The following is a 12,044-nucleotide window of genomic DNA, read 5'->3' as shown; positions in this document are numbered from 1 at the left end:
TAATTAGTGATTTAATTATTAAATAACTCAAAATTATTTACAAATACCAATAAATAATTATTACAAACATAACTACCAAAGAATAATTAATTAACAATACATTAATAATAAATACCAATAAATAATAATTAATAAATATTAATTATCAAATAATAAATATTAAACGATACAATATTTTTCATAACCAAAAACAAATGAATTATTAAAAAGTAAATACCAATTAAAATATATTTAACCATTTAAAAAAGATATACCGCAAAATAATAATTATGAAACATTAATTACCAATTAAAAAATATTGAACTATTAAATATTTTTCATACGCCAAAATAATAAATATTACACATTAATTACCAATTAATAATTACTTATTAATATATTAATTAGAAATATCAATGCATAATATTTAATTCACAATTAATGATTAATCAACAATTAATTATTTTTCATAACCAAAATATTATAATTTAAAATATTTACCAATTAATAATTATTGTCCAATTAATTAATTATCAATACCCAACAACTAATTTAATAATTACTTAATTAGATTTCAATTACTTCCAACACTATTCCCCTATAAACGCACGACACACTCCACTAATAAAATAATACACTTAACATAATTATCAATTAATCAACTAATTAAAACTAATTGCCAATTAATAAAAATTAATTACCAATTAATACTTAATTAACAATATTATAATTATCAATACCAATAAATGAAAATAAATTAATAATTAATTACAATTAAATTACTTCCCACCCTATTCCCCTATAAACCCACAACCCGCTACTGAACTTAAACGCAAAAATTAATTAAAATTAATTTATAATTCCTAAAAATGTATAATTAATTCCATATAATTAAATTACTTCCCACCCTATTCCCCTATAAACCCACAACCCGCTACAGAACTTAAACGCAAAAATTTATTAAAATTAATTTATAATTCCTAAAAATGTATAATTAATTCCATATAATTAAATTACTTCCCACCCTATTCCCCTATAAACCCACAACCCGCTACGGTACTAAAACACAAAATTGACTTAAAAAACCATTGTTAACATATAAAAATTGTATACATATATGTTAAAACCAGTAGAACTCTTAACTAAAAACATATAACACATACATATTAAATATATAATAAAATACATAACCATAATATAAATATCGATATTAGTAATATCAATATTAGTAAAATGGATATATTTGATGTCGATATTACTAACTTCGATATTACTAACATCGATATTAAAATACTTACCTTAGGATCGATATTCTGTCCATAGATATTTTTGACATCGATATTCTGTCCCTTCGATATTTAAAACTCGATATTTGTGTAGGTAGATATTTTAGTTTCGATATTTTGGCTGCTCACCGTCCCAAAGGGGTACAATCTCGCAGGTTCATGGTGAAAGACTCAATTATTGCGAAAGTAGACAATTTTAATTATTTGGGGAATTTATTCAATAAAACGTTGAGTTGGGACTTTTTAACTCGCGCCCAAAGGGCTACACAATCTATAAAGGCCCTTTTTCGTTTTTCTAGCAAATTGGGTCAAAAGCCGATTGTAGAACTAAAAACTCTATATAAAGCAAAATGCCTCCCTGTTGCCACATATGGTGCAGGAGTGTGGGGGACACAAAACTGTGACAAGATCCAAGTTATGGAAAATAAATTTATAAAGCGCCTTCTATCTGTCCCATCTGGTACTTCAAATAGTTTCTGCCATACTGAGGTGGGTATTGATTTTGTGAGTGATATTATCCATGTCTCTCCTCTGCTGCTATGGAGCAAGGTTTGGCGGTCTGAAGAATTGAAACTCACAAAGGAAATTTTACAAGACTGCCTTCAGCTTGATTATTCTATGGAGATCCCATGGCTGTTGTATGTAAGGGAAACCTTTTATAAGATTGGGATGGGACATATATTCGAAAATCCCGAAATGGTTGGCAAGGAATCTAAGCTAATGATTAAAAACGCTTACTGTACCAGGTTAGGCATGTTAAGAAATAGTGAGCATGCACTATATAATAGGGGTAAGCTGCAGCAGCAGTTCTATCGAATATCATGCATACCCAATGGCGTTTCTATTTGACAAGGTTCCGTCTCAGCTCTTTGCACTTTCTTTTTGCTTTCCCAAAACAAGGGGGGGTGGTGTGAGAGACTACTCTCTTGCCCTTGTAATAATAAGGCCTCACAAAGCACAATGCATCTCATCCTCTTTTGTGCTTTGTACAAAGATCCAAGAAACCGGTTTATTAAACCTGTTTTGTTAACCCTTGGGTCCCGTTACTATAAAGAGGGTTACGAGTATTTACTGTCCTTGTCGTCTCCAGCTATATGCATTGCTGTGCTTAGTTTTATTAGACTGGCACTCAATATTGGAAATCGATATTGAACAGTATTATTATTGGAAACCTATTGTAATAGATTACTTTGTGGATTTGTATTTTAATGGAATGCACAAGCACTTTACAATATGTTTATATATGTGACCCCTTTAGCCTAAATGTATTGCACACTTAATATGGATATATAACATGTTTTCTTTTTAAAATAATTTTTAAAAAATAATCTTTTTAAATCTATGTATACTTTTATGATTCTACTTATGAATCGAAATAAAGTTTATTGAATCGAATCGACACAAGTCAATGACAAATATGGGTGGAGAGTGGGCGGGGCTTCAAATCTATACACTACAGCATTCCTCAAAGAGCAGCCCATGCACTGCCCAGGCTCAACCTAAAAACCCAAGAGTGTGTGCAAAAAAGAAAACAAGCATTGGCATAGCCAATAGGTCTCGCCTTTGGGACCTTATAAGTGTTTAGCCATGCAACAGTTGCATAACTAAATACTTATAAGGTCCCAAAAGCGAGACCTATCGGCTATGTCAAGCGGCCGTGCGGCCGCGAAAGTGATCGCGATCAAACATCAAAGCGGCCGTGAAAGTACGCGCGTGCGGCCACGCACATGCACTGTAGGTCTAGGCTGGCCTGGTAGCTCTTTTTGGAGCCCTCTCAAAAAGTCAGGCGAGACCTAAAAAGGAGCAGTTGAGGACTGAAGTGCAATATGTTGTTAGCATTTTCTTTGAAATGGGGAGCCTGAATTGCCCGCAAGAAGCAGGGTCTCAGACTTTAGTGTCTCACTCCACTCTCTAGATATGAGCCTTCTTACTATAAACTTGATTATCTTTACTCCAATTCACAACTATTTTTCTGCAGCTCAGTGGCAGCAGATGTACGGAAAACAATACTAGCAATGGTTGCATAATCCTCCTGCCCACTCACGATGTGATGGTCAGACACACTCACTCCAGGAAGTTTCGTTATTAAATTGCTCTCTAAATGATCAATGTAAAGATGCAGCACGCACCCCACTATTAGAACAATTTTAGACTCAATCAGATTGGCAAATTGAAGTGCCTATTTGGAGTTTCCTCGCCGAATAAAGTTGCTGGAGAGGATGGAAAAATATCTAAAGAAATATCCCGTTCTGTACTCTAATCAGTGCAGTTTTCACTCTAAGCACGCTTTGTTGGACTTTGGAGAATAGGTAATGCAGCCCATGAACACTCGCCAACCTATGGTAACCACATCATTAAACATGTCTGGCCAGTCTCAGAAGACTGACATTGAGTAATTCTGGTGCCAGTTTGAAAGCTCAGCTGTGAGCTGCTCAAAGCTCCCTCACTTTCCCTGCAAGTATTAAATACATAGATACACACCCTTTTCATGCACAGATGTAACTGCTTAGTCAGCCCGATCTAGTCTTCCCAGGTTCTACATTCCACAGAATGTAAATATTCCAGAAATTGGCCCGCTTGCATAAAATTCTGATCTACACCATTTTTTGGTATGTGGGATTTGGTTTGTGGGATGTGTTATTCTTATATGGCAAGGAAACTTATACAGTGCCATAAATGCCGATGGCACCCCCCCCCCCCCCCAGCTTTACTGTTTCATTTAAAAAAAAATTTGGAACATTTTAAATTGGCCTCATTTTAGACTTATCCAGAACCTGTGCATTTTTCGTTGTTGGATTTATACTGTAACATTGCACAGTGGTTGAAAGATTTTTTTAATAAAATGCAATTGATTTCTGGACTTATTTACTAAATATTTAAGCATGCGGTTTTAAAGCAGCATTTACTAACGGTTGTATGTCGTTACAACGCATTCCGTTGCAAAGCATGCCTTTACCACGCATGCGTTACAACGCAAATGCCATTACCATGAATAACATATAACCCGAAAATACCTTTACCACGCATATCGGTAAATGCATTTTCGTGGTAAATGTTCTTTTTTTTAATTTTTTTTTTATAATACCCTCTACCCCTGTGCGAACCCCCCGCCCCCATTCCTTCTAATAAATTCCCCTGCCCTTAACATTAAAATGTTTTCCCTGTGCGATTTCTCCCACCCACAAACCCTTAAATGTACCCCTTCGCTACACATCCCCCTCATTATTTTCTTAAACTAAATTCCCCCTTAACTCTCTACGTCCTCTCTTCTCTGTAAGCTCTTCTGATCTGTGTCGTAAAGAGTAAGCGGAAGTGTCTTTCCGTTTCCTCAAACGACGTGGGTTACCTCCACATCGCAATGGAATCAGTTGTGTTTTTTTTGGGGGTGGAGACCCCCAAGCCCCTTTTTTTAATATTACCTTTAGCACACATGCCTTTACTACGTATCTCGTAGTAAAGATATGCGTGGTAAAGGCTTTTCGTGGTAACCACGCATCCGTTGTAATGCATGCGTAGTTATGGTTATACGTGGAAACTGCCACGTTGTAGTGACCGTTTCCCTTTACTAACATGTCTACAAATGGGGGCATTAATGCTTTCTCAGGCAAGATTTCCTCTTATGGCTCCGATGCTCCCTGTGTTGCAAGACGACCTCCTCTTTATCCCAACTATTTCATCCTCCTGCGCCTCATTAATATGACATACATTTTGAGGTGAATATAGATGTTATCCCGAATACTAAACCTATATAAAACCACTGGACAATTCAATTTACAGTAGTTTTTAAATGCACCACGTTTTTATTCAAAATTGTAATTTGATCACTTTCCGTTTGGATGTTAAAATTGAGCAAACCGATGTTTACTAATGTGAATGCTTGAATTGCATCATTATCTAATATCGAGAAAAATATTTTCCTTAACTCAACTCAGTACAGAATTGATTGCTAATTTATATTCCTGCTTATCTTCAGGGTCTGGAGAAGGCCTGGGAAAAATAATTCAGAGGTTTCCAGAGAAGGATTGGAGTGATGTACCTTTCCCGCAAGGCATTGAACTGGCAAGTAGTCCATATATACCCATTGTAATTTATATTCTATATTACGATTGCAAATTTCATGATGTAGCAGCTATAGTAATTAAAATCTTTCAAACCCTTCTCCAACCTACCCTTTCTGTCGCTCACTTGCCGTATTTTTTTCTCTAGCTCAGTATCACTCTCTATACCTATTCATTTATGTTTTCATATATTTATCTTATCCGTCTGCAAATTTCAGCTCTCGCTGTTAAAAGTTTTTTTGATAGTGTTTTAACTATAATTTTCTTAAAGGTAGGAGCCATTGCCATATTACAAGAATATTGATCATATGCATTAAAGGTTAACAAATGAAGATATTTGGCTTGCGTTGTTCAGAACTGTGAGTTTTGTAGTCTTTAGCTACGCTTTCTTCCACAATGCATACCTGCCAACTCACACGGTGCAACCGTGTGACACACGATATTGGCCTCATCACACGATCTCCGGTAAGGAGACGATATCAGACGGTGGCAGGAAAACGAGGTGAAATCCACTGCAAATCGTTTTCCAGATCGTTTTCCGGGGCTTTGAACTGTTTTTTTTGTTTGGGAGGAGGGGCTTGGGGGGATGTGGGGGGGCTCAAAGTGCCTCGTAGGTACATCTCGGCACAAGCCCCACCCCTTTCAAGGCCCAGCCCACTCATCACACTGTGAGATTTTTCTGCAAATTGGAAGGTATGACAGTGTCAGTTGGTCACTCACATCAGTGCGCTTGGTAGTAGCAATGTTGTTTGAAAAATAGGAACATTCCAACTTTTGCATTGGACTAATTCACCGGGGCAAACCGTGATACCAGCTCTTTAGATTCCCTATTTATAAATCATCAAGGCTGAAAAGTCATCATCTGATTGCAGAAATCCCTCTTAGATCTCCACATTAACCCCAAATACAAATATGTCCAGGAATGGAAAACGGACCTGGGACAAGAGATCACAGACAACTGGGGGGAAATATGGCAGGGCCGCAAAATCTTTCATCAGCGTTCAATATAAAGAAAATGCTTGTAAACTCTTAACCCGATGGTATCTACAGCACACACAGAAGGACTGAAAGCCCAGTACTATGTTGGAAAAACTGTGGGGTCAGGGGGACCTTTTTCACATGTGGTGGACATGCCCACAGATACAACTATAAGGACAGTTATAATTTGACACTTGCATTGGAGCCGCTGATGGTCCTTCTTGGAGCCCCCTGTGACAATATCATATTCCAACTCACCACATCTACAGACAAACTAATTTCACGTTTGTTAGAAGCAGCAAGGGTATGGAGGCAACAAATTCCCCCGCTCCATGTCACTACTGGTGGGACAAAGTCTGGAATGTTTAGGCTATGGAGAACCTCTCTGCTGTAATACAGAAGTCTCAGAATTTCGGCGGAACCTGGCAAGCCTTCAAAACTTAAAAGAAACCCAACCTCATAGGGGCTATCCAGTAGACCTTGGCCTGCGAATTGGTACAAACAGCAGGTCTCCATACATACCATGTTGCCTTCCCCAGCCTCTACATCAGACTCTGATTGACTAGGCTAACCTACGGCATGATCTTGAATGCATGGTCACAAGGAAATAACCGCTGCTGACGGCTCATTTGGACTGGTATTTACAATTTACTATGTTGAATACTTCAGTTTATCCGATTGGTCTTAATCTACGTGTTCAAATGCTGTCCATCTGCAGACCAAAAAACCCAATAAATGTATTTGTCATAAAAAAGAATAGGGCTCTTGAACCTCCCGTCAACTCTTACATCCAAAATTAAAGCAAAAATAGTGTGCATTCTATCCTGTATCTGCAGGTATTGCTTATTGATGAATCAATATCTTGAAGAACCTGATAAAAAAAAAATATGTTTTTACCGCTCTAAAGCAACAAACCATACAAATACCTTTTAAATCTTGCCATGCTTTGAAAGACACTGGTTTTTTTCCAGAATGGCAAGGATCTTTTCAGTGTTTTAGGGGTGTACTTGACAGATGTTCTTGGATTTCCCTTCATAAAGAGCATTCATCCTTGAAGGTGGCAAGAGTGGTCTGCAGGCAGTGTGGCCTTTAAGCTCCCTAGTAGGTGTTAATGTATAGACAGACCCTTTTCATATATGCAGGGTTCTTTACTGTAGCAGGATTTGCTTTATTTCTTCATTTCTTTAACGTGTCCCCATTTGAAGTACCTGGTGCTACATAATTGTCTTGTTTTTCTCTGTGGCTAATTATCTACTTAACTTTTCTGTCCACACTCCACATTGGAGGCTCCACCTCTTCCTAGTGGTATCGCCAAGATCTCATTCTTGTTTAGTTGCTTTGTTACTTGCCTGTTATCTGTTACTAAAGGAATGGGCATCACACGCCTCTTCATTCTAATGATTTTAGGGATGTATGGTCGGGAAATCTTATCAGGTTGCTCAACGGACCATTGGTCATGGTGTAATGATCTCCATGTTCTGGGCATAGTCTCAGTAATATTGTGTGTGTGCGATGGCACTGTATGTTCATGGACAAATAATGAGCACCTTTTGTTTCTACATGAAAAGCTATACATTTGAGTGGAATCCAGTGCTTAATTTGTAAAAACAAAAAACAAAAAAAAAGTACCCGGGCCCTTGTCTGGGGGCCACTTCAACTGCACAAAGCTTTGCCCCCACTAGTGCTGCCAATGATGGTACCATCACAACTAACTATTAGACTCACACGTGTGGCAATTCATACCTTAAATATACATAAAAAATGACTAGTATATGCTGCCCAAGCTATTCTTAAAGCTTTGGGTGACAGGTATTCGTGATTTTGCTGTATAAATAATTATTAAATAACTGTTACTTTGCTCCTCACAAAATTAGACAACCACACCATGATGTGGCAGGATATAATAAGAACTGGTCTTGACAATAAAGTGCCCGTGCCGAGCACCGGAAACCACTGGCTCAACTTACTCACTGGTGGAATCAACACAAATACTGTTTCAGGAATGGAAACGGAAGTTCATTCTATCTAACAAAATGCATTAAATAATAACAGATTTTGACTTTCCCTTTTTTAAACAATGATTACTCTTTGCTATATTTCCATTTTTGTTCTGGATGCCTTTACAGTTCATGGATAATTAAAGTTTCACTTAGGCACTCTTGCTTTAAGAATGCGAGGATGTAAATCCTTCTTGATGTCGAAGACCCTTTACTGTTCCAAAATAATCAGGAGTTGTTGATCTTAATTGCACTTTCTGTAAAAAAAAATTAAAAAATCACACCTGTGACTCTAAAAACCTAAGCTTCAGGGCTCCCTGACTTTTCTGTATGTAGAATATTACAAGTAAATGTCTCAAATGGGACTCTTTTTTTCAGTCGTCTCAAATGGAGTTTAACGAGATTTCTGTTTTCATGCTCAAGTCACCATTTTTGCTGACAATGGCCAACAGATTACAAAACATGGACGATCATCACACAGCAAAAACAACAAATGTCAGAACAACATTCCCATCTCATTAGAGGCTGTTCAAGACATGAGTTCATTTCCAGTAGTGATTTGCAGAGATCATGATGGAATTCAGACACTTTTGCTATATATTTGGATGTAAGGTTTGAAATGAGAATGTAATGCCTCTAAGGTCAGACCCTGAACCCAATGGGCTCCTAAGCTGACTCCCAAAATCTGCCTCCCAGCGTTGTGAACTGAGTGAGTCAGACACAAGCAGTGTAGGGAAACATACCAAACACCGAAAGATGCAAACTGCTTGAAGATGAGGACTCTGATTTGATTTTGTTATTAAAAGAAATTAAAAGAATGGGAAGTCAGTGGGTGGCTGGCTAGATTTCTGGAGGGCTAGTTAAGAGTCATTTTAGCCTTAGTAGCGCCCATGATAACATTGGCCACAAATCACTACACTACTTAGCAATCCAAATGCTAACCCATAACCATTCTCAAATTGGTTAATTATGTTCTTTGTGTCAAAATCTACATAAGCTTGTTCTCTTGACGCATTAGATTAACAGGTTTCATGATGATCTGCGTCATAGATTCTCTCCCCTTTCTCAAGTGTGATTAAAGCATTGTTTCTGCTTTAATAGGGTTGTATTCCTTTTAGCTTTAGAAAATGTAAACAATATATTTTGGATCAGGAAGATGTGAGCGTCCAATTCCCCATAGAAACACATTTTATTGAAAGGATATTTAAGACGGAGAAAGAGGAATAATAACCTTAGCAAATTTAGGGTAACAATGTTGCTTCTGTCCATCGCAGAAATGAAAAGATTGTATGTAAACTTTTTTTTTTAACTAGTTAGAGCAAAAGTTAAGGCGGAAAAGTAATATATTTTTGTTTGTATTGTTTTTGTCTGACACTCAACTTTGGAGTCATACACCCTTTTCTATAAGCACAAGGCAGTGTTCAAGGGAAGCATCCTTTACAATAAATGTAATTTTTGATGCATTCTCAGTAGAGTCCTTGGTTCCTAGTCACTCGAAACGTTTCATAATTTGGACTTGTGGAAGAGCTCTGGCACAATATGGTGTTTGCATGAAATTCATAAAGACTGTTTGCTGGCAATAATAATGATTATTCCATATTAGATGTTAACCTATTTTATTTCATCTTGCCTAGCAAGGTCCTTCTCATTATTCTCCCTCCTAAATGTACTTACCATCTAGAGTCGAAATGGGAAAACAGTGTTGCACACGTCCAATCTTTCTTCTGTATACAAATTATGTCATGCACCAACCACTCAGTTTATTTCTTGATGATGAAGAAAAGCTGATGCACTGATCGTTTTTTATCGCTCTGAAAGATGTGTTCTAGTGTGGATATCCAGATGTTCTGTCAACCCATCTTTTATCTGAAGGAGCCTTACTTCTGAATAAATACAGTCAATTGTAGTCCATCTTGTGTAGTTGTTTCAATTGCATTCATGCTTGATTGGGGTTCCTTGCTTAAAATGGTGCAAAACTGTCTCTGCTTTACTCCCAAATTAAAGATGTAAGATGCCTCACCCAACATCACTGGTGAGTTTTGTGCATCATTACCAGCAATTTCTATGTATGCGCCCTGTAGATCCTACTGGACCATTTCCGGGTGTCTTAGAGATAAGCACTGCTGCCTGACCTCCCACATAGGTGTGTCTCAGTCTTTTTTCTATTTCGCTCTTATATGCAAGTGGAGTGGCTGCTGCGGAAGCCCATTTCTACACACCTATCACACTTATGTTGGTCATCGTTTTCAGATTTAGTTATTCTGAGAAAAGGGACACAAAGAACCGTTGACTATTAAGTTTTTTTTGTTATCGATTTTTTTAACACTTCTGTGTGGGCCATCTGTTTCGGCTGCAGGGACTCTACATGGTATGATGAATGCATCCCCATTTTGCTGAAGTCAGAATATGGCGCCCAGTCTGGACATTATCCATGGAATTTTGTTTTCAGAGACTAGTGTGGTGATTGTTATCAGAAGGTTCGGTTTCTGTTAGATGTCAGGATCATTTGGTTAATGACATTTTAACTGCAGTCTCAGGTCAGGAACAGTTAGTGATAACAAGCTGAGGGCATTTGTGCAAAATAAACGATTTCTTGCTATCATCGTTTTCATCATTGTGAACTGCCAATTAAACCAAATATGCGCTTTCGGGAGTCCTCTCCAAGTGCTCTGCTTGTTTAAGTGTGTATTTAAATGGGATTTATAAATATTTGTTGAGCCAGAAATAAGAAGGTCGACCCCGTGGAGGCGAGATGAACAGTTCATAGCAAGACATCTCAATAACATTGTGTGAGAGTAAATACGTTCTGCTAAGCTTAGTTCCCCAATGTAGAATTCATTTAGTTGGCTGAACTGCACCCCAGGGCTACTCCTCTTGTCTGCATTCAGCCTTCAACCTTTTATGTATTTGATTAATGCAACAGCAGTACGCATATGTTGCCAAAAGCGTACATACAAAAATACATATATGAGCACTTTTATTATGTTCACCTGTTTCCCAGTTAAGTTTTTTTAAAGGTGTTGACTGTTTTTCTATTATTACAACATTTTGCAAATAAAAAAAAATCTAGTGATCTGAATTCTAATAGGCTAGAGTAATTCGTTTTAATGCAAGCTCTGAGGACCACATTAGTCCTATCCAAACTTCAATCAATCAATCAATCAAGTGTTTATATTTATTATGAAGTTGAGAAATCTAAAGTGGGGACATTTTATTTTGAATGATAGCTACCAAAAAACAAGCATTTGCAATTGAATAGGACTCGCATTTGAGCAATTGGCATTGTAAATGACAATGCATTTTATGTATATGTTTTGATAATTAACACATAAATAAAAGACATTGTCATGTACAATGCCAATAGCTCAAACTCTTGTTAATGCTAAACCTAATCAAAGAAGCGGCTGCCATTGTCCTGGGCTGCTTAGAAAGTGAAATTGCGCATGGCGCACTGAATGTTGCAGGAAAGTATGTTGTGCCTGCAGTAGGAGAAACTAATTAAAGAAAATGGTGCTTACAAACTAAACAAGCATTGGCATAGCCAATAGGTCTCGCCTTTGGGACCTTATAAGTGTTTAACCATGCAACAGTTGCATAACTAAACACTTATAAGGTCCCAAAAGCGAGACCTATTGGCTATGTCAATGCTTGTTTTAACTGCTGCAATCTATTGAAGCCTCACGGAGAACATCAAAGCGGCCGTGCAGCTGCAAAAAAGTGATCGCGATCAAACATTAAAGCGGCCG

At 37.3% G+C, this 12,044-nt stretch overlaps 1 protein-coding gene across 6 annotated transcripts in view; it reads left to right on the top strand.

Annotated features, from left to right (window-relative positions):
* SBF2 (SET binding factor 2) overlaps positions 1-12,044 on the top strand; it is a 2,080,461-nt gene that overhangs the window by 229,869 nt on the left and 1,838,548 nt on the right. For all 6 annotated transcript variants that reach the window (XM_085648170.1, XM_085648169.1, XM_085648168.1 and 3 more), the window contains exon 2: positions 5,239-5,324. In XM_085648170.1, the coding sequence (XP_085504296.1) occupies positions 5,239-5,324 (86 nt within the window). The remainder of the gene's footprint in view (positions 1-5,238; positions 5,325-12,044) is intronic.

This window comes from Triturus cristatus, chromosome 3_2 (assembly GCF_964204655.1).
Source record: "Triturus cristatus chromosome 3_2, aTriCri1.1, whole genome shotgun sequence".
In the NCBI taxonomy this organism is placed as follows: Eukaryota; Metazoa; Chordata; class Amphibia; order Caudata; family Salamandridae; genus Triturus; species Triturus cristatus.
This window is presented reverse-complemented; position numbering and strand designations above follow the sequence as displayed.